This window comes from Pygoscelis adeliae, unplaced genomic scaffold (assembly GCF_000699105.1).
Source record: "Pygoscelis adeliae isolate BGI_AS28 unplaced genomic scaffold, ASM69910v1 Scaffold233, whole genome shotgun sequence".
NCBI lineage: Eukaryota > Metazoa > Chordata > Aves > Sphenisciformes > Spheniscidae > Pygoscelis > Pygoscelis adeliae.
The window spans coordinates 784,762-808,647 of record NW_008824421.1 but is presented as its reverse complement, the minus strand read 5'-3'; the positions used below and the strand labels follow the sequence as shown (position 1 = coordinate 808,647).

Genomic DNA, 23,886 nt, shown 5'->3' with positions numbered 1-23,886 from the left:
CCAGGGCCAACAGCTGGGGACAGTACACTCTTCGACCACTCAGGTGTGATGTGTGGCCACACTGAGGTCAGGCACATCACAGTTGCAGCTGGCCAAACCGATCTATTACCTCTCCCACATGCTCATAGTTCTTCTTTACAACCTTGTCACGCTCCTTCCTCCACTGAATATTAGTGGCATATCACTCCTTATCCACAGTGAGTGACCAACTATGCAGATATTTTGGTTTAAAAAGTTTTCATGACCTACTGATAGCAAAGAACTACGCAGTACAAGGGACAGAATCCAGAGTCAAAATTAACATTGTGACATTCGATTTTCTGTTACTATTACTTATAATTGTTATAATTGCTTCTACTTGCCCAGGGTAAACATACCTCAAATCCAAACTCTCAAGTCCCTTCAGTAAAAGTAATTTTGAGACCAAATATATCAGCATTAAAGCCAATAATCAAAAGATTATTTTTCTCTATAGTGTAGTCATTTTCCAAAAGGCTCTACGATACATGGCTGAAGGGTTCTCCAAGCTTCAAAATAAATAAAACTATTATTTCAGTGCCTGTTAATCATACAATCACAAAACACTAGTGCTGAGACCATAGTCAAAACATTTTACAACCCCATGGAACCTAAAAAAATCATGCTGTTATCCTTATTTTCTAACTAAACCAGAAACATATCATTTAATGAATCATTAACACTCTCCTTCCTACAGCACCATAGGTTTTTTTTAACCAAACGTAAACCCTAATTTATTCTGCTACAATCAAACCTCACACAGGCTGGGTGACAATTAATAAAGACAAAAAAGCTCAGAACAAAATGGTGTTTCCACTTCCATGTAAACAGTTAGAAAAGAGCAGTGCTTCTCAGTCCATCAGTTAAATACAGCATCTTACTATTGAAGATAAGATCTGACCTTAGAACAGTTTTTTCACGTATTTAAAAAGGAAAAAAGCATCCCCTCTGTTAAATCTTATTCTTCTAAGTCTCACTTCTGCCATGAATCCAAAGACATTGATCTAGTTGCTAAAAGGAAAGAAAAAAGAACCTTTTTTTGAACCATATTAGACATTCACCCATGTGACCCCTGGCCTCTGTAACTTTTCTGCTCCATCCTCTCCCCTTCCATACAGTTTCTCTTATGCCTTGCTTAATTTACGACACTATGACAGAAAAAGTAACACCTTGGACTCTAGAAAGCTTAGGTACCAAGGAATGAGTTTGCCCTATTTGCAACTACGAGCACAAGCTATTTTCCCAAGTTATATATGCTCAACAAAAATACACCATTACAAGTCAGACTAAAGATTAAGGGTATCAATCCTAAATCTGAGTTTTGTTCTTGTTAAATACCACAAACCAGAGAAATTAAAACTGCAGTTAACAGTTTGCTTGGCAGGACTATGACACATAAATAACAAACACTTCTTTACACTCAAATAAAAGGTAAACAATCACTACGGCCAATGCAACAGCAAATCTGGTTTTACGTCACATAAATATTAACACTAGTCTCTGCAGTGAGCTTATAAAATATAAGGTGTTAAATATTTTGAATCACCAGCTACCAGTTTGTCCTGACCTGGTAGAAATATCAATTTTTTCAACAACTACTTTATTTAATATTTACATGATATTACCTGTGGCTTACCCTCTTCAAATATTATTGTGCTGGGATGAAAGCATAAAATTTTCAACCAATAAAGCCATTTGCAAAATTATTGTGCTTAGAATTTGAGAATGGTTACTATTTTAATTTTGAAAGCAAAACCACCAAAAAAATCATTATAGCCCTGCATTCTCTTCCCTTCTCGCCTAAATGAAACAAATACCCTTTTCCTTGCATCTCCAGCACTTGAGTATGTAGTTTTTCATATGTTTCAACTCTGTTTGCCCTTATTCCCTTGACAGAAGGCAAGCCGTGTGGCGTTCCACAGCGCTATTAACCATGACCATTCCAGCGTAAGAACAATGCAAGCAAAACCTTCACAGTTAGACCATATTTATCTCATTTCTGTAGATACACTGGCCAATAATTACTTCAGTGGAATCACATTTCCAATTAGATACTACCACAGAATTTAAAATTACTTCAATAAAGTTAAAGCCATGGAGTCAAAGATAAATTTAGAAGAAAAAGGATGTATTATACATCTTTTGCTTTTCATTATCCAAAACTATTACTTTCTCTTCCTTTTCTCTCCTCAGGCAAACAGCATTAAATTTTGAAATATTTTACTTTACAGGATTTCAAAGGAAAAGTTAATATGCTGCCAATAGTCAAAAAGATAGAAATATTAATACTTAAATCTATAATTTATTTTAACACACACACACACACTGATCTTTTCTCATCTATCAAAATGCGTAAGCAAGTCTAACAAAGCAGTAAGGATTGACTACAAGCAAGATAGGTTTAACTCTGAAACTGAGAAATTTCTTAAATCCTTACAGCTGCCTTCCACTAGCCTAGCCTATATAGAGGTTTTCCTCTCCTGATAATTTCATTTTTGGGGTATTTTTCTTTCTTTTTTTTAACCATACTGTAAATTTGGTAGTAGTGAAAGATGTTGTACTGAGAGTGCCACAGCATTAACATCCCTGTTTACCTAAAGGCAGCAAAATTAGGAAGCAACATATCAGTTAACTTCCTGAACTCTACTTTTGAAAGGATATCTATCTTCTTCAGCTTTTTCTGACCCCAAGAATTTCTAAGTCAGCACTAAATATGTAGAATAAACATGTGTGTCCACTGCAGCCTGGAGTAAGACCAATCTGAATGGAATTCATCATATGAAGGAGATCAACCCATTTGGCTTTTAAGAAACAAACAAAATCCAAATGCAAATTGATCATGAGATGCATTCAGGTAACAGGGAACAGTGTTGATGCAAGTGACCAATCCTATGTGCAGAATCAGTTTGGGGAAAATAGAGATACTGATCTTGTTGAATATTAAAAAAAAAAGTAAGTAGAATTATATTATTCATCTATTCAGAATGCTAACCTATCTCTTCTAGTAGCCACACAAATTGTAGACAAAAAACACTGATCAGTCCCCTCTACAAACAAATGCTTACCTAAAGCAGCTGTTAATTGTCTTTACAAGCACGAAAAGAATCAGTTATTCACTACGACCTGCAATCAAGATACTAAGCATAGTCAGCAGTATGAGAGGATTTAAATGAACTAAATGCAGACCTGCTGACTTGTCATTGGATTCCACTCTAAAGATTTTTGCTCTACAGGCTTTAAGTCAAATATAGTAATACACTACCTATAGAGCCCCTTATTAATTGGTTGGCAAGAAAGATACAGTTCCTGAAATGACAATACAATTTTGGTAAATACAAAACTACTACTGGAAGAAGATACAGGAGTAATTCTATTTTTGCTGTAGTGTTGCTGCTGCCAGGCTATTCTTCTCTCAAGTAGAGAAGGATAATTAAACCTCAAAAGCTCCTCTTAAAACAATCTGTTGAAGCAGGACTTCTGTCCACATGGGAGGACAGCTACCCTCAAATGGTCTCTGGGAATACTGTGGGACCTTTGCTCACCTGACCATAAACAATAATCCTATTACAGTAAACCAAGCGTAGCTTCAACTTTTTACAGGTTGTTTAGTGGAAGTCAGAAATATTCATGAAGCTTAGAGACAACATCTGGTAGCAAGAGGCCAGGATGATTTTGAGCTTCATTTCTGACTTCACACGTGAATCAAGGTATCAGAAAAGGCAAGGCAGAAAAGTCAGTAATAGAGACTCAAAGACATCTCTTAATAGAAAGACAATTTGAAAAAAGGTATTTGACTGCATTAAAAAAAACCCTTCTCTGTACCTCTGTGACACTCCAGAAGAAATCCTAGCTACTCCACTACATGCAAAGCTGCAAAAGACCCAGTCTCCATGAGCTTGGTTCAGTTGTTTAACCAAGTTGTTTAGTGTCATTTGAGATGCCTCAGGGCACGTTCATGGTAGCTATGACACAAGGTTTTTCAGAGAGATCAGTGCCCTTTGGGTCAGCAGCTGAAAAGGCCAAGCAAGATAGCCTAGGGAACCTCAGAGTTAGACACCTATAGTTCAGCAAGTGAATCAAGTCCCACTTTTCCAATAAAAGAAAAAAGATATAGGAAGGATCTGCAGGATGGTGATTTGGTTCTTGGGCAAAGGATTGCAGGTGTGTGTTTTTTTCTTTAACTTCAACTGACAAATGCTGCTGTAGGAGAAAAAAAAACAGAGGAGTAAGACTGCATACAGAAAGAGAAATTATGTTCTGTTGTAAAGTGGGCAAATCTGCAAAAATGGAGTAAAAGTAAATGAGCTGGATCCCAAGCTGAACAAGAAGGCGGCAGGACAATCTTAGTTACTTGCACTTCTGTAGTCGGGCAAATGCTTTCTCAGAAATTTTAGTACTAGAATTGAAGAGGACAAAGATTAGAACAACAGATAATACAAGAGAAGATAAGATATCGGTAGAAATTAAAGACAGCCAACACTGAAGTTACAACAAACAGAGACACTTGGTAGGTGAGAAAAGGAAAGGCGAAAATGAAGAACAAATACATTCAAGCAAATGGACTGTAGACCACCAACAGTAACTGCAGCCCAAACAGGAGAAGAAAGGAGGAAAAAGCGAAGTAGGAAGGCACTATGGTAATACCAATGCGGAGGCCTAACCTAAAATCTTTTTGAAGTCCACACTTGTACATAGATACTTGTAAGGTCACTTCTCTTGATGCAGAAATATACTATTTAAGACTTATACCTGCAAAAACTTCTGTCATTTACTTGCTCAAGGGAACTCCAGAACATAAGGAAAAGTGTCACCCCCCCCCCCAAAAGTGAGACGAAAGCGATTATTTAAAAGGGGAAAATATTGTTGTAAACTTTGTATGCTATGAAGAAATAAATATAATAAAAAGATTAGAGACTCTCTTGACGTTTCCCATTAGGCACATACATTAGATAATTAACAGGATACCAAAGGAAGAAGATTCATTAGTCCTGCCACATAAAGCAAGACTCAGCAAAACTTCAGAAAACATACTGCCCGGAAAAATCTTTGGTACTTTCCATGACCCAGCAAAAAGATACTTACCATACAGATAATTATATCACCTAAGTATAATCTGAATTACAGCAACTAAAAAGTCCTTCCCATAAGAGCCTCAACTAAAGCACAACCTGTGCAAAATAACCTAATGGTGCACAGAAGACTGACACATGCATTGCAGCAACCTAGTTATGAGAATCTTAAATCTTACAATAACTTGTAAAATCATTTTTACAATTGTTTATTGGCACAATAAACAAGTGTTTAGCAAACAAATTTGCAAAGCAGCTTTTAAAAGGGCAACAAGGTGGCCAGGCTCTTCTCTGTATTTATCATTTTGTTTGTTTCTAATTACTTCCTTAAAGTAGAAAGCCACAGGAAGACTAGATAAACTTACTGAAAGAATTCCATCGCAGGCATAAAAGCAGATGAAATTCTGTACAGTATATTATGGGCAATATTCTTAGACTAGTTAGGCGCAAAACTGTGATTTCCCCCTCTAAGGCCTATAACTAAAATGAGGAAGAAACTAAGAAACAGAAATCAGAAGCAAAAAAATAAAAACTAAGCTTCAAATGAGACAAAAGAAACGTTCTTCAGGATCAAGGAAAACCAAAGTGGTGGCAGTAGAACTCAGAGCTGTAATCCACTCACATAAAACCAGTGAAAATCAAACAGAAGATGAAAATACTAGAGTTCAAGAGGCCACAGAGAACAGTAGCATCGCAAGGGCAACACATTGTTTAATCACTGTGAAATTCCAGATGACAGCACTCAAGGACAGAGAGGGAGGGAGGCATCAGTGCCTGAAAAAGAAAATGTGAAGAGCACAGGAGAGGAAAAAAAAAAAAAAAAGCATGTCAGGCTCTCTTAGTAGCAAGAAGCAGTGAAAGCTTGAGTGAAAATGGAAAACCAAAACCAAGAGATTCCAGGGTTTGCTCAAGCAAAATTGCAATGACCAAGGAACTGATTCTTAATGGTGTATTTTAATTATTAATATTATTGAATAATGACTATTACAGCTTATAACTCTGCTTATCCTGACAATTTCTACTATGACATCTGCCTTGATGTTTTAGCAAGGAAGACGAATATGTCTGCAAGAGTTACAAAACACTTCACCTCAAAATACACAAATACTTCTCCCAGAAAGGATAACAAACTTTACTCAGCAGATACGGCTGTCCAGTTAGCAATAAAGGACAGCTCTGCATACCACTTGGAATAAGTTTTGTCCTTGGAACACAGATTCAACCTCTTACAGATATCCTTACAGTCTTCTTGGAGTTAAAACTCCTATTAAGAGCTTTGAAAAAATCAAATATAAAGGAAAGCACTGAGTTTAATGTAGCAGCACTGAGTGCTGGATGAACTAATAAAAACAATACAGCTGTCTTAGATTTTAATTGACAGTCTAGCAAGAGTAGGCTCAAGTTTTCCAACCATTCTGGCCACGAAAAGAAAAAAATTATGGTTTCCCTTACAGAAGAAAATAAAAGTGTCTCTCTGAAAGCACCATTTAAAAATTTCTGAAGTGTGATGGAAGACAGTTACTATGACAAATTAATTTATCTCCAACACCAACACAATATTTTCTCCAGTGTAACACTGTGGGTATTTCCAAGGCCTCCAAGGTTCCTGGCTGCAGCTGAGTAACTGTTCAGTGTAACATTCCAGCAGCTCAGAATACATGCAAGAGTAAGGTGAACATGACATCAGAAAAAAACGATTAAATAGCTAACCGGATCTCAAGAAAATGTATTAAAATTACCAACTAGCCACTCTTGACTCACAGGATGTTTGATCTTACCAAAGCTAACAAAACAATTGCTTTACGCTACAGGTAGTCAGTCACTGCATTGCCTGCAAATACACTTTCCCCTTTTTCAAAAAACAGTGAACTTCCTGGTCTTTTGGAAAACAGGACTGTGACTATGCAGTTATACTTCTCTAAAGTAGCATACCAACAGTCTTCAACACACTAGGATTCATACGAGGGTATTTGTACAGTGGCAGTGGTTATGATTTATGATATGCAAAGATCTGATCTGTTGCAAAGAGGATGTAACACAAACCACAAAGGAACTACACACTTCAGCCTGTATTGGGCACTGCATAATGAAGACCATATGCTGGAGAGCCTGAACATTTTCAGCCGATCTTTTCATTCTGGCAGATTTCGCAACTTTCCTTTGCAGAAATATTCTGCCCTTGAAAGATAACGTATCTAGCAACAGCCTACAACAAAGTATCTACAAATCTCCCATTGCACACCATGGCCGTCTTCCCCTGCCATCATTATAGATCTAAACACAAAATTATTAAAGCTTTCTTGAATCTGCTCACATCGCTATTTATTCCACATGCTGTGAGACTGAACGATGCACAGCATTTTCAAACATGTAATGCTGGAATGCGGAAGATTATTATTACTGGAATTCACTGCTATTATTAGGTACCTCTGGAAAAGATACACTTGTTTACACCACTTTCAGTTGGTCACATCAAAATATAGAGCATCATTAAATTGTGTGTTTTGGGTTTTGCAAAGGTGGGGAAGAGCACTAGCATTATAGTTGTTTTGCTTAATTGCTTATGTGATATTCAAAATATAAAAACTGGGGAGGGGTGGGGGAAGGAAAAGCTGATTTCTCAATATTGAAATTTAATGCATAGTCCATAATCATATTTCTAGGTACTTCAACTGGACTACAGTAATTTAGTATATTAGTGTAGTCTGTATGCCTGTGTCCTCGCATATGGGCATTTTAATCTACTAATTTTCCTTTATGAATCAGGAACAATTCTAGCCTCTACTGAAGACTTAAAGCTCTCACAATGTAGTAATAGGGCCCTGTATGGTGATAACAGAGTTACTACAGTCCCATAGAAAATATGATACCATTCTCTAGAGCAATGTCACCCAAGGAAGCTTCTTTTCTCTGCACCTTGATCATAGCCATCAGGCAAGTCTCAAGTAGAATCTACTACACATTACAGGACACATCGAGACTCAGTAGGTTGAGTCTGCTACACAATATCTTTTTTTTTTTTTTTAAAGTTTAAATAAGGACAATAAGAATCTACCTGATAGGGTAGCTGGCTTCATATAATATGGCCATTACTTACTGCAAATTCTGAATAAATGCATAGCCACATCTTTTTTTCTCCCCCCCCAAATAATTGCTAGCTAGGACTTGATATTCCGTTTTTATCTTTTGGAAAAGAACGATTAGTAAGCCTCTTGAGCCATGATTTCATACTTTTAGAATAAATAAAATAGTCATACTAGACTGATACATGAGCCTAGCTCCTCTCTTGAACACAGGAGCGAACTTCCAGGCCAACTTCTGGGAATGACAACTTTCCTTATAGGTGCCAAATGGAAGCTTTAAAGTACTTTTAATGGTAAGAAGTTCAATTGTGTTGATTTCTGTTCACAAATGAGAAGGGCTTCCAGCGCACTACATAATGACAAGAAAAACTACTACAGAAGGAATACACCACCACTCTTAATATTTAAAATGTCTTGGAGAGCTATAGCATATGTATGATGCAGTCTAAATGGTTACTGTCAAAGCAGTGTTTTAAATGGTTAACATTTCTGTTCACACTAAGTACTTGCTCCTCCAGATAGCGTATTTTCACAGACTCACAGGATAGCTGAGGTTGGACAGCACCTCTGGAGACTGCCTAGACTAATCCCTCAGCTCAGAGCAGAGTCGACAAGAGCAGATTGCGAAGGGTCATGTCCAGTCGGGTTTTGAGTATCTCCAAGGAGAGAGAAATACAAACTACACAAGCTCTGAGCGCAACCTGTTCTATTGTTTGACCATCCTGGGAAAAAAAATTTTTTATTACATTTAAATGGAATTTTCTGTATTTCAATTTGTGACCATTTCCCTTCAGTAACCACCACTGAGAAGAGCCTGGCTCCATCTTCTTCATTTGCCCCATTAGGTATTTATACACATTGATAACATTCGCCCTGAGCCTTCTCTTCTCAAAAAGCCCCAGCTCTCTTGGCCTCTCCTTGTACAACAGCTGCTCCAGTCCCTCAGTCATCTTCGTGGTCTTTTGCTGGATTTGTTCCAATATGTCCATGCCTTTCTGGTACTAGGGAGACCAGAACTGGACACAGTACTCCAGATGTGGTTTCACCAGTGCTGCCCTAAATCTAAAATTGCCAAGCTTTAAATATTACTTTATCTGAAATTCTTCATCCTCTCTCATATTCCAGTTGTTAGAGATAAAAAACAACACAACTTGACCATTTTTCATACACAGATTATCAGCAACTCAAGTGTTTAGAAAACTATTTTTTACCTTCTAAAAACATACAAAAGCAAATTTTATCCTAATCCTTTGAACCAAAACACAGACTAATTGAAGAGTGGACAAATGAGCCAGCTATCTAAAGATCCTCCAAGAGTAAGGACGATTTAACCACAACAATAAATCAGAAAAAACAAAGTCACATTTCTCTAATCTGGTCAATTATACCAGTTACTGTTTAGAGATACCTAATAAAATAACAGACAGACTTCTTTTATTGGAGCTTAATACAGAATTCTTCCTAAAAGAGAAAGAAACAAACACAAAGCATATACAGATCACGTGAGTCTAAAAATGGTCATGAGATTGTCTTAGTCATAACATTTTATTAGAAATATTGGGGAGGGATTTGTGACTTTTAGCTTTTAGGACTCATGTTTTCAAAATTGTAATATCAAGGAAGGCTGTAAACTTATCTTAAAAACTAGATACTCTTACAGTTGCGTGTTCTTAGAGCTGAAGCTTTAAGAAAAAACAACAAACACAGGTATCTCAAAACTCATAAAATTAGTTAGACCCACTGGAAAACTTAACATGATATAGAACACTGTTACTGAAAGAAAGGCCAAGATGCAATAGCAATAGTTTTTAACTTACATTTCAGTGTTTCTCCAGCATAAGGGATATGCAGCTTAAACCGATCACAGCTAGGTCCAGGGGTCAAGGATGTACAGCTAAAAACGAAGATAAGAGAAGAATGTGCTAAGCAGTTACACATGGTAGCAGATGCTAACGTTATTCTACAGGGTACAAACGACTGACATAGTAAAGATGTGAATACTAGAAATACTCGTCCTTACGATTCTGAAAAAGAAGAAAAGGTGGGAAAGATGCAGGAGGCCCATTCTCTTTTGATCAGCAATTCTCACAACGGCACGAGAAACTTCAGGATCTGTGCCAACAATCCTTCCCATTTTAACACAGAAAATATACACAAAATGTCCTTGTTTGAGACAGTTATTAGAATAATATCAATGAGTCAGTCAAAGCCATCAAATTCTCTACTTTGTACACAATTTTGCAGGTCACAACTCTCTACCTATGCCACAGGTACATGGTTACATGCTCCCTATCCCTGCCATCCAGATACCTGGGATGAATCTTAGTTTTAATACATCAAAATTCAGTCATTTTTACCTATTTTAACCTTTAAATTTTTCCTTTGTGGAAAAGTCTCACAGTAAGCCTCCAGGTGAGAAAGTTTCAGAATCAGGTATTTGATGCTATGACAACTGAGCATGTAAGTTCATGACCTGTGACCATTTCATATCTCCTGTTTATCTGGAACACCGCAACAAGCAATTGGGTCTCACGGTGATGAGCAAGCATTTTATGAACATAAATGTCACTGAAAAACTGTTTAGTGTCTAGGCCAGAGATGATCAACTTTTTCAGACCTTTTAAGTCACGTACCAAAAATCTTTGCATAAAAAAGAACCAAATATCTCAGCTGCAAAAGGAGAAACAGCCAGACATTGTTTCACTGGCAGGAATGGTCCTGGAGCTCTCACCACTGTGGGCTGGTGGCATATGACAGGTCTCAGTCGCAAAAATACTGGAAGCCCTTAGCAATTCATTGCCTTCCATACCTCGGGATCCTGATAACCCAGAAGGCTTCTTGCCAGCCTAATATCGTTGAGAACTGTTGACAGCCCCAGCACAAGAGCTAGCTTGTTGCAAGCCAGTTAAAGCTCAAAGCTAAAGACTGGCCAACTCTACACAAAACAAACAGTGAAAAGAAGGTAGACAAAGGTAAAATAAATTACCTAAGCTCATATATCAGATCACTGGTAGAGCTCTAATACAAACCACTGACAATATAATAAAACAAAAGACATGCTTACTGGGCCATACACACAGCCAAAAGCAAAAAGATGGGTAGGCCAGAAAGTACAAAAATTCTGATCCTACCTTATCAGATACAACACAGTAACTCCTGCAGCTCTCTCTGTCTTACTGCAGAAGAGGCATCAGGGCAAATGGGGCAAGGTTATCACACTAACGTACCCAAAATGCTTCAGAGAGCCATTTCTCTCAGACGCTGGCTCTATAGTCCCTTTTCTCTTTACACCTGCATGTTAAGGAAACCACGTGCACTAGCTTCAGATTGTTTTTATTCAGTGAGCTACATTTACTATTCAATCAATTTTATGCCCACACATAGCTTCAAAAAAAAGCAGCCACAGAACTACAGATCAATTAACTTAAATGAAGTTTCCACAAAAATACCAGAAAACATAAGCAAACCACTTGTGAGCACCCAGGATCTAACACAGATACAATACACAGCCTACATTGATTCAACAAGAATACACTACACTTCTTCCAGTATCATTACAGAAATTAGGTAACTATCCTTGCAAATAAAAGGGAAGCAACAGATGTCCTATCTTCACTTTAGAAAGGTTTTTGCAATGTCTTGTGAGAGCACCATGCAAAACAATCTATAGAAACATAATTTAGATACAACTACTATCAGATGTGTGGAGAGCTGACTGGAAAGCAAGTTTCAGAAAAGATTTGTTCTCATCTTGCCTCATCCGGGAAGAACGCACTGACTGGGTTTTCTTCTTGTAGAATACTACTTTGCATTTCATTGAAAGACTGACAATGGAAAAGAGATGATGTTTATTAAACCTGCCAATGATGCCAACATGAAAGCCAATGCAGCATGCTGGACGACAGGACCAGAGCTGAAAAATGTTTTGATTTAATGGTCTGGACTACTTCTTCTTGAATTACACGTAGGCAGGGCTTAGCAAGAACAGTAAGCATCACCACCATCACTGGGAGTAAAATCAGTTTGAAAAACTGGAGCTCCAGTGCAACAGAAACAAGAGAATATTCAAAGATGTGGTTATTTAGTAGGTGAGAACAGCAAAACAGGAGTGCCCATTGTTAGGGGCATTCACATCCACAATGGCCGTGGATGAATTTAACAGCTATAGGTATGACAGTATTATTATCTACTTTCAAGTCATTTCTAAGGCTTACATCACATAAGGCCAATTCTAGGAAGCACACAAAAAAAAGCAACACAAAAAAGTCCTTTGCAAGTTCCAAAATATCTCTGCAACATCGGTTAATATTTAATGGAAGTTTCTTTCAAAGTATCACAGGTCACAGTCTGAGACGCATTTTTCAAATACCATCAAAATAACATTGTTGTTAGCTTTTCAACAGACAAAAATTTCTGATCCTGCAAATACCCTACAATCTTTTCTTTTAGCACAATGGGCCATTTGGAAATACTTAGGGAAAGTATAATATTCTTTAACACTAAAATAAAAGCCTGATTTAATGGTACATGTCCCTAAAAGCAATACTAAGTACTTTTTCTAGATTATTATACTCCACTAGAGATGTTTTTAATTTTATTGGTCTACAAGTGATGGAAAGTGACAGTATTCACAGTCGTCTTTTTTTTTTTAATCAAATTACTCTGGCTAGGCTGCGCAAGTGACTTCAATAACCACAATAGGCTGAGCAACCAAGCAAAAATCTTACATATGTCCATTTGAAAGGAGGCAGTTACTTTTTAGTATAAACAGCAAAAGAACAAAACTCCTAAGGCAAATCAAAACTTTGGTACATCTAGCAGTCTATGTGTGACCTCATTTCAACAGAAAGCCACAGATAATGACCTGGCTATAGACATCATCTCCTGCTTGAACTTCCTTAACACATATAACTGCTCGTAATTACAAATGTGCCCGACCCAGAAGCTTGGCCTCTATCCTCTCCAAAATGTAAGATTTTACATTTGTGGATCCTTTTACTTAACATGGTCCACACCAAAATCACACTGAAAAGGAATGACTTGTAACAAGGTCTTTTAAAGATTATTTGTTGTCCTATTTTCACAGGGAATTGACAGATAGAACAGTAATATCTGGTGTTGAAAATTAATTTCAGAAGCTGACTCCATCTCATGATGAATAGATGTGCTATCTCCCTCTTTATTCACAGAAAAATATTACACTGGTTTTTATATCTTCATCTAAATAGTCAATATTTTACATAGGAAAGCCATGGAAGCAAGAATAAACGCTCTGATGCTGAGAGCAGTGATATGAATTAATCTTCGTAAGATGATTAATGCTATACCACAAGATCTCCCACAACGGTTTCCCTACTAAAATATCAAAGAATGATCAACTTGACAAGTTTCAGGGACAAAGGAATATGCTTGAATGTATCGCTTAACACCATGCTGCCCTACTCAAAGGAGCTGTGCTGAGACCTATAGTTGGAATCTGGTAGATGGAATCAGATATACAAGAAACCACATCTGCTGAGAAAGAGAAGAGTTTGTATTCAGCTTTTAGCTAAGTTCCTTGAGCAAACACAGCAGAGGAAACTCTCGTTGAGATACATTACATCCTTATAAAATACATATTCCAAGTAGGAGACAAGTAGAACATGCCTTTGTTGAGTGTTTGATGCATCTTGCAGTTGGGATTGTCTGTGACCTGTTGGGAAAAGGTTTCTTTCACAGGAAGTAACACATACATAAACTAAACCAGTTCTTATTCGAAGAAAAAGTTAGTGTCAGCACCAGATGCTCAATTAGAAGTGCTCAGAATTCTTTACCAGCCACAAAAGGAAACAGGAAAGATTATCCAAGAGAAAAAAGAAGACGGGAGATATATAAATAAATAAATAAGTCAGAAGTGTCACTCAGTTTTGCTGCTTGGAACAGCAGCAAAACATATCAGCCTATAATGATAGGTATAATAGAAAGTATTTTTCTGCAAAATTAATACTTCTTCCCAGAGTATTCTAAAAGCATCTAGAAAGGCAGTTCTAGCTGAGCTCAACATTAAGGTTTTCTCTTATACCAATGTATTTCTAATTGACTCTATTTATAACTTCTTCTGCTTTGTTGAAGCTAAAAAAAAAAAAATTATTCCCCTTCCTTCTGAGCCACTTTGATATTTTACAGGATTGAAAGCCATGATGATAAGGAGGACTGAGATAGCCCTAGATTTCAACATGGTCTTCCTATCAACTAGTCTTCTACAACCATCACTTGAGAGTATTCCCAAGACAACCAGTTTTAAATTATCTGGGCTCTGGTGAATTCTTACCCAAAATTAAATTCTGTGCCAGCTGAAGGGGTCACAACAAAAAAAGAGCTCCACTGTTTACCACCTTAATCCTTAAAGTCTGGAGAGAAGTTAAAAGAATTAAAACCAAAAAAACAAACAAAAAACCCCACCAACACTACCCCCCAAAACCACCTCTTTATATCCCAAAATTCCAGTTTCTGGATCATTTTTTATTCCACTCCTAAAAATCTGCTGCTTAGAACCATACAAATCCATAGCAAACATGCAGAAATGCCAACAGAAGTACAATAGCTCTACTGAAAAAATATACAATCTCCTTTGTATTTCTTCTTTTTTTATTGGCGGTAAAGGTGTACGCCCCAATATTCATGTCAGATTTATTTGATTACTACCAAATTTCTTGATTAAAAAGGTATGCAATGTGTTTAGTCATTCAAGTCTTTCTTAGATCATACAGAAGCTTTACCACCTTTTCTATCCGAAGACAGATCATCAATGAATTTTACTGTACAACAGCGAAGAAAAATTAGACTAAGAATTTTAGTCACTATGATTTCAGGAACTTAATATTGAGACTGCCTAACCTGAATAGCCAGAGATGCAAAAGCTTCTTTAATCTCATGATGCTTAGGCTGCTACACTTGCTGTTCTTGAGGATCAGTACTTTTTGGATAACAGACAACTTTTTTTGTTCACCAGGCTGTTGATGTAAAAGCCAAGAAAGCTTCACACAGTGTTAGAGATACCCTGATGAAGAACAATGCAAAAAACCAACACACACACAAATAAAAAGAGCAACACCACAAAGGAAGTTCTGACCACTGGCTGTATTACCAACCCTTCCTAGCTCTAATATACCCACTATATGTTTCAAATTGCTCCTATATGTGTCATATAAAGATACTGTTAGGGAAAAAGGAGGTCAAGTTCCTTTCATTATACAAGAGGCTAAAGAAGAAAATTAGTATTATTTTAGTAATGACTAGACAGGATTCAGTTAGGGCTTTAGAGGCTGAAGGTTTTGTCAACAAGAGTCAAATACAATTCAGAGGCAAAGACAGGTAAATCCCTTATTACTAATAAGAGGCAGCAAACTCAAAACTTCACCCAAAGCTCCTATTGTGGCTTTTGCTACGAAAAATACCTTAATGTTAAACTCAAGTAGAACAGTCTTTGTTGATGCCTTTAGATTCTTCTTTCCTCCCATTTTTATAGATGGAAATCTGCTCCAGTGTTCCTCGAAGACACAATATTTCATGCCATTTAATTAAGAATTAATTGCAGAATTCACAACAGATGGGTAAGTCATCCACAGAGGCATTAAGAATATGTGTAAAGTGTATGGAGAGGGGAGGAGAGTGGAAGGAAGGTCAGCAGGTGACAGTTTTTTTGCAAGGATCAGGAAACAGAAAAATGGTGAAAATCACATTTTAGAGAGCTGACACTGATGGTGAAAACCTGTATCATACTGCAGCTCCCTGCAACAGTGCACAAAGCTTTACAGGCACCCAGAGGCCTGCAAATACACAAGAAGAGTACTGAGCAGCTGCTGCTGAAAACCGACAGATCCAACCAAAATTCTGTCAATCAGGCAAAATTTGAAATGGGAGAGATAGTCTAGTCAACGAATTTTCATCTTCAGTTCCCCTTCTTTATACAGACATATGTATTAAACATATGAGAGAGAGGGATTTGCACTGGAAAAATAAAGACACACACAACTGCTTTTGGGAAATAAAAATCCAGTTACGTTTAGAGTGATTGCTTCTTACATACATATTTTAATTAAAATATTAAAATCTGAAAACCAATTCATAATTATTCCAAAGAACTTTCCAATAGATAAACCCACTGTTTTCATAAAACTTATTTGTACCCTAGCTGGTTTCTTCCAACTTAGTATAAAATTAAATTATATACAAAGACTACTTTTGGTATTGCAATATGGATGATGTTGTTTTTGAACCTGTTAGTATGGATGATATTCCATAATTGCAACAGCATTTCAATCCATAGTTATCAACTGGGAAACTCCAAGGTGTCTCCAGATGTCAACTATATTCCCAACAAAACCTTCATCTGCTCTAAGTGCTGATTTTCCTATATGTACATATTTATGTTTTCTTGTATGAATTTCATCGTACTAACTGGAACTTTTAGAAAGGAGTGGGATGCTAGGCAGAACACATACCCTAGGAAAACAACCCCTCACTTTCCTTCTGCACCCACAGGCAGATATGCATTTTTTAAAAAGTAAAGTTCAAATAACTATTTAAAATTAAATCAGCTGCCACAACCTGCTTTCACTAGAAACACTATACAAAAGCAGCTAATGACTACTGTCATTAGTAAAACAAATGTAGCAGCTGTATCTTAATAGAAAAATGTAGATTTCCTTAGTAAGAGTGAGAGTTTGCCAAAGCAGATGTTGCAGGTGGGGAGAGCTCTGGGCCTGCTTCTGGAACTGCAAATCTCCTTCACATCTGCCCTGATCTTGTGGCAGGTGTCCTGCGACCTCCCAAAGTACGGCTTGCCTCTGCTGGAGGCAGACATTCAGCCCAGCCTCTATGAGGGAAACAGAGGAAGCACACACATATGTATTTTTTGAAGTCATCTCAGAGAACTTCTACATTACATGAAAGCACAAACAAACCCCACATGATTATGATTCTTTTTAGCATCACAAACTCCCTGTTCATTTAGCCCAGGAAGGCTACTTTTAGAACTGCTCTTTTCCAGTCGCAATAGCAGGATGGGTTGGAAAGAGCCACCACAAAAAGGAGTATAAAGACAGAGCTGATAACCAGCACCACATCTAATATACTTGCAAGTGTACTTGAAAAAACAGCTCTGAAGAACAGACTACCTCAAAAGCTTCCATCCGTAAAATCCCTACAGTTTAGGGTGGAAGCTCATTATTACTGGGTCTCAAGCAGCTAATTATGATACAAATTAAGAAAAATAATAACAACTGACAAAGGAAAGTTTTCAACAAAACATGCTTTACAAACATGCTTTAGAACCATCTTTTAAAATCAAACTGATTACCTTTGTAAGCACATACAGGTAATTGCCAGTAACTCCTTTTAAAAACTACATATGGTGCAAATACTCCCCAAAAGAATAAAACAGAAACAGAAAATGGAAATTTTAATGAAGGAGTGATTTAAAAATGAACAGAAACAAGAAAATTGCAATGGGATGACACTCCTAATGCACACTCCAGTAGATTATGTTTTGGTAAATAAACTAGTGAATTCACAGTATCAGAAACTACCTTTCTGTCACACATTCAGACAAGGAAAAGGCACTACTTCATGATACTATAAGACCAGCTGTACCCTAAATCCTTGGAACTCATAAGCAAGGTTTTAGGGAAGAGTATGAGGGAGTGGCAGATGCATCCTTTGGATTTACTTCATCTCCTTTCCCTCCTGTCAGATTCAAAGTCCTGTTTCATATTTTCACAACTGCTGCTTAATTATGTATTACTTTGTAATGAGTTAGAACCTAATAATCTCTCAGGTTCTACTGTTCACTAATGTGAATTCAATTTCTGAAGACAGAAAAAAAAATCAGACAAAGAACATTTTTATTTTTAGATTACTCTAAAACAGAACCATTCTTTGCCAAGTATGAAATTACCATCTACCACCTGGAGTTTCAGATCCTTTCGGTGTTCACAGAAAGAGCATATTCATACAGAAAGTCACAAAAGCTAAGCTATTATAAACATAAGTTTTAATAAGCCATTTAGCATTGCTCCCAATACCGCCTGTAGTAGCCATAAAGACTCCCAACTTATTTTCTAAGTAATTTATTTCACACCATAGAACTGTTTAGTTTATTGGAAAATGCAATGAATTGTTATCAGGAAAAAAACCATAAGGACTAAAAGCACAGTCCATGTTTATATATTTTCCCCCTTCAACAAACTAACTAAACAATATTAGGAGGGGCCCAGTGATCCTATGTCTTTTCACATTTAAAGTTTTCTTCTAATTGCAGAGTTAGAGAGCTTTGTGGTCACAGATCTCTAATTATTTGATTTCCTAATCTTATGAACTCTCAGAAGAAATTTATGTTAATACAACGACCACGAATTCGGTTCTTTGGATATAGAAGTCAGACCAAGCAAGGATCACCACATTTTGAATATAACTCCGTACCTTTCAGTTGTACATACATTCAGAAGGGTAACATCAAATTGTGTATATTCATATAAACTACTACAGAACTGGAGACAGAGCAGAAAGCCTATGAAAAGATGACACCCGAATAAAAATATCAGTAGTTCTCCTATTTCTAGCATTATTTTAGATTAATTACAACATTAAAGATATGCAATAGACTAAAAAGACAGGAAAATCCTAATCATACACAAAATTACAACGGATCACCCTGTGGAACTGCACCTGCAGAAAACAAGCCCCACATAGCTGCATGTTACATTTTCTCCAGGAAGTCTGGCTCAAGAACCTCTCACCTCTCCTCTTCTTTCTCTAACTTCTCGTTCTCACATTAATTCCCACAGTTCACAGCCACCTCAACTGTGCTAATACTATTTTCAAGGCTACACCATAAAGCATAAAATTAGTCATCACTCTCTCCATGGTCACACCTAACTATACCTAAAGAAAGCAGTTCCATGTACCCTCTTCTTGGTGACAGTTAAAAAAATTCTCTTCTCCCCTGCAAATACTTGTTGCCCTCACAATCCAATTCATTGTCTTCTCCCAGCATCACAGCAGGAGCTAGACCTGGCTCATCCCTTAGCAGCCTCACAGGCGCAAAGAACAAATAGGACCTCCTGCAAGGACAAGACTACTTATGAGCAGAGTCATCTTTTGATCCCAGTGAAGAGAGAGTCCAGTCTACCCAAAATTCCTATAACTTTGCGTCCCCAACCCACCACAAATGCCTTGACCTGTCTTTATGCCACTTCCAACACTCCAGCTACACCCTCAAGTTCCCCTCCCTCCTGCATCTATCTAATAAAACTGAATTTTGCCTATGTGCAACAGGTTAAAACTAAAACTTCAAAAGTCACATGGAAGAAATTACACCACTCGAAATCTCCAGGAAATGTTTTCTTTTAAGTGTATTCATTGCCTGTAAATGGTTTGCAGTTGGCCTGAAATCATACCACTTCTACAACGTTTAAGTTAAGGCTCATGACTAAGATTTATGGCAGCCTGAAAAACAAGACAGATAGTCAACTATTAGTTCAAAAACTTCTCATTACAGAAGAATTCTTAGCAGAGAGCATGAAACATTGTATTATTCCCCTCCATCAAAAAAAATAAATCCATGGTTGAAGTGTACAACTAACTGCAAACCAACTTCCTCTCAAGAGATTGAAACCAACATTCTAGAAGAAGGGGAGGTAGAAAACAGAGAAAGAAATAATGTAAAGTGGGAGACATTTTGAAAGGTCACTGATAATCCTAACTATAAACAAGAATAATCTAAACAAGTTTTTCTATTGAACAAAGAACTGATCATCCAAAACAGAGCAACAGGTACTCTGTCACATTTTTGGTTTAAAAAATACTTCAGTGATGCATAGGAATCTGGATTTTTTTTAGGAAACTATAATTTTAGAGGTTTTTATATTTGGCATCTTCTCCATAATGGAATTCTGCAATTTCCTTTATTTAATTCAATTTCATTGGGATTCTTTTACCTTACAATAATAAAAATACTCAGGCCTAGTGGTCTAATTTTATTCTTTCAGCCACATACCACAGATTACAAAGAAAAGAACCTGTGGCCTACACTGCAGAGTGGTTTGCCTCAGACATGCCAACTCCCTTCTCTCAGGAAAGACAAAATAAATATGTTCCCTTTTATCAACTTTTACTTTTCTATGGATTACTTAGGAAGTTTACCTTTACCTCAAGGACTGAATTCAGTATCTTCAACAAAAATATCAACTTCAAGAGCAAACAAAACTCTGTTCACTTATACATACAGCTCTAAGTATTCTTTTCAGATGCTCACTTCCAGTTAGATAATAGTTGCTTCAAGGTTATGTCTACACTGCGCAGTGCAGTGACAAGTAAATGTCTACGCTAAGTGTATCAAGAACAAGATTAAAATAGCTCAGGCATAGCACTGCATTGGTGTAGTTATTCCGTTTCCAGTTGAATTTGAGGTATTAAACCTACACTGCAAATTCAGTGCTGGACAGTTACCCCAACAGTCAGAAAAATTCATTTCTCCATTGGTCAGAAGAAAGAGCACCATGACTGATGGTTCAAGACACCTCAAAACATTTATAAGGGTGCATTTAAAAGGGCAGCAATAGAGATGTCAACCTAAGCACCAACAAAAGAGACTCTTATGACAATGAAACTTCCCTTTGAAAATTTTTACGCAGGCTTACATAGTGATCAATTCATTATAAGAAAAGGCCTGTACAGTTTTTGATTTCCCATGCTGTTAAGAGAATGACCATATAGTTAGAAAACAGTGTACAGATTCTGTTTTCAAAAATTAATGGTTTGCCTCCTTTATTATCACTGACTCTCAGAAGTAGTTTACAGAAGTTTTCCCATTGATTTGTGTTGGCTGTAATATAAACATGGCAGAATCAGATCTTCAACACTTGCATACTGGTCTGTCAAGATCGAGCCTCTGATCATCTCCTATGCTTTTAAAGCCCCTAAACTCATCAGACAGTGACTGCAACAAACAGGCTAAAATAAAAATTCATAACTTTTTGCTTCAGTTTCATTACAAGTGCACATTAGCTATTTAATGTTACACCATGTATGTGTATATGCGTATGAGAGTCAGGCATACATGAAGTGTAATTGCCTATGTAAGGCTGGAAGAATTTACCGACCAGCTATCCAGGCATAGATTATTCTCTACCCAGCAGAAGAATAAAAAATTAAAAGCCAGTTGTTCTCAGCTTCTGGTGAAATGTAACACGCACCTAAGATCCATGGTATGCTCTAGAGATCTGTCCAGCTTGCATTAAACAAATGCTGCATCTGTGTGATGCAAGTGTCTGGAAAAGGGGGAGAAATCGGACCAGGTACCCAATTATTAGATTTTTAGCTATCTTTACAACAACAAAAAAAAAAAAGTCTTAGGAATTTTTTCTCCTGCAGTGATGCACAATGCAAAGAAATAAGACAGACATCTGTTACAATAGCAGAAAGTCCTGGACAGAGACCTACAATATATTAACGTAAGCCCTGGCTTTCAAAAACTGTTCAATGAGTTATCAAGGTACAGATGGCCAAAACATACATTTAAATACCTTGCTAAGGTGTATCTGAAGAATAAAAAATTAAAAGCCAGTTGTTCTCAGCTTCTGGTGAAATGTAACACGCACCTAAGATCCATGGTATGCTCTAGAGATCTGTCCAGCTTGCATTAAACAAATGCTGCATCTGTGTGATGCAAGTGTCTGGAAAAGGGGGAGAAATCGGACCAGGTACCCAATTATTAGATTTTTAGCTATCTTTACAACAACAAAAAAAAAAGTCTTAGGAATTTTTTCTCCTGCAGTGATGCACAATGCAAAGAAATAAGACAGACATCTGTTACAATAGCAGAAAGTCCTGGACAGAGACCTACAATATATTAACGTAAGCCCTGGCTTTCAAAAACTGTTCAATGAGTTATCAAGGTACAGATGGCCAAAACATACATTTAAATACCTTGCTAAGGTGTATCTTTCCAACTGTATTTGGCACATATATTAGCACCACATCATGTGAAGCTCTCTCTAAACAAATTAGAAAAGAAACAGTTGGCACCTGTATCAAATAGTTTCTTCTCATTTTTACTAAAGCATAAAACTGGTAGACATTACGTTCAGTTTTTTCAAGGTTAGACAAGAGGAAGTCACTCACCGTCCCAGTCTAAAAATACAGCAAAGACATACTGTGCAGTATTTAAATTGAACAAACCTTAGAAAAACGTATGTAGTCTTTCAAACTAGAGCCCAAGTTACCACAATTATCTAATACTAGCTTCACTTTTTAAAATCCTTTCTTTACTCATAGCACTTCAAACTGACAAACACACACTTTTTTCCTGAACAACTTCAAGCACCTTGTTTAAAATTGGTGTAAAAAAATGCCAAACTTTGTGGAGAATATTTACAAAACCATTACCAAATGCACTACACTTAGATCTCTATCAGACAGACACTTTGCCTTTGTTTTTTCAACATTCAGAAACAAATGCAGGGGAGCTCTCACTTGGAGACAGTGAGTCTTTTTGGACCAGCACAGAAAAATTGCTGTTTGAAGTTCCAAGTGCTGCTCCACAGCGACAACTCTCTCGCATTGTCCCATCAGAGCTTCAGCCTGTTAAATTTTGCTTGAGTGACAACAAGCTACTAGTAATAAGATTCTTTGTAGTGAAAAAACATATTCGTTATCAGACACTGGAATGAAATCACCTACTCTGTGCAAAAGTAATAGTTTATGACTTATCTAATATAGCAGTAAAGGACTCATAAGAACATACCTCTCCTAGAAACTGCCACACCCTTTCAAGTATATATTTTACTCAGAACATAGTTATTTTTTAAAACAGCTTTTCACAGTAATTGTGTTCAGAAGAGTCAAGACTCGTTAAACTTCACAAATAAACAAAATGCATGTTAAAAAACCTACCTATAGATATCAATATGGATGATGGAATGTGAACTTTCCTCAAGTAACTGAAGTAGAATCTTTCAATTTAAATTAATCAAAAGCAAAAGATGAAGCAAAAGCTTTAAATAACCGCTACAGTATTGTAATAGTATTTCACTGATAAAAAACAACATTATTTCACGAAATACTCATGTAAAATGCATATTTACTTTAAAAAGGGAAATGCACAAAAGAAAAGGAAATACCAAAGCATATTGCAGTCTACTCGATAACACGAAAAAGTAAATCGTCACTACTCACTAGGAAGCAGGGCAATAAAGTTATACATATCTTATTACAGCCTGATAGTAAATTTGTATGTTAAAGTCTACTCCAGATAGTACTACATTCTTTTGACCACTCTTTATATAGGTTTCCTTCAGGAACAGAACTAATTGTAAACATAGTTCAGTATCACACAAATAGGCAGAAATCAATAGCGAATCAGACAGGTGCAAAGAACAAAATACCAACATGGTTTACGACAAACCAGTTACATAAAAATTCCACAATTAATCTCCTCATGAATATGGAATAGTATAACCAAACAAGTATGAAATTTAAAATTTTGCTATGAGTGGATATCTAAAAAAAAATAGAATCTTAGTACATGCAGCTTTAAATCACTGTATTCATTTTGAAATTCTGGCTGGTGCAACATGTCAAAGTAATTTAAAAAACAAAATAAAGTTTGTTGAGTAAGAATAGGCTTGCAGCATAATTTGAAGCTCAAGCATGGGCCCTGATGAACAGCTGTAGGG

The 23,886-nt window shown here is 36.8% G+C and overlaps 1 protein-coding gene across 1 annotated transcript in view; it reads right to left on the bottom strand.

Annotated features, from left to right (window-relative positions):
* Positions 1-23,886, bottom strand: part of BRE (brain and reproductive organ-expressed (TNFRSF1A modulator)) — a 173,100-nt gene that overhangs the window by 143,693 nt on the left and 5,521 nt on the right. The window contains exon 3 of the mRNA XM_009320906.1: positions 9,988-10,064. Coding sequence (XP_009319181.1) covers positions 9,988-10,064 — 77 coding nt within the window. The remainder of the gene's footprint in view (positions 1-9,987; positions 10,065-23,886) is intronic.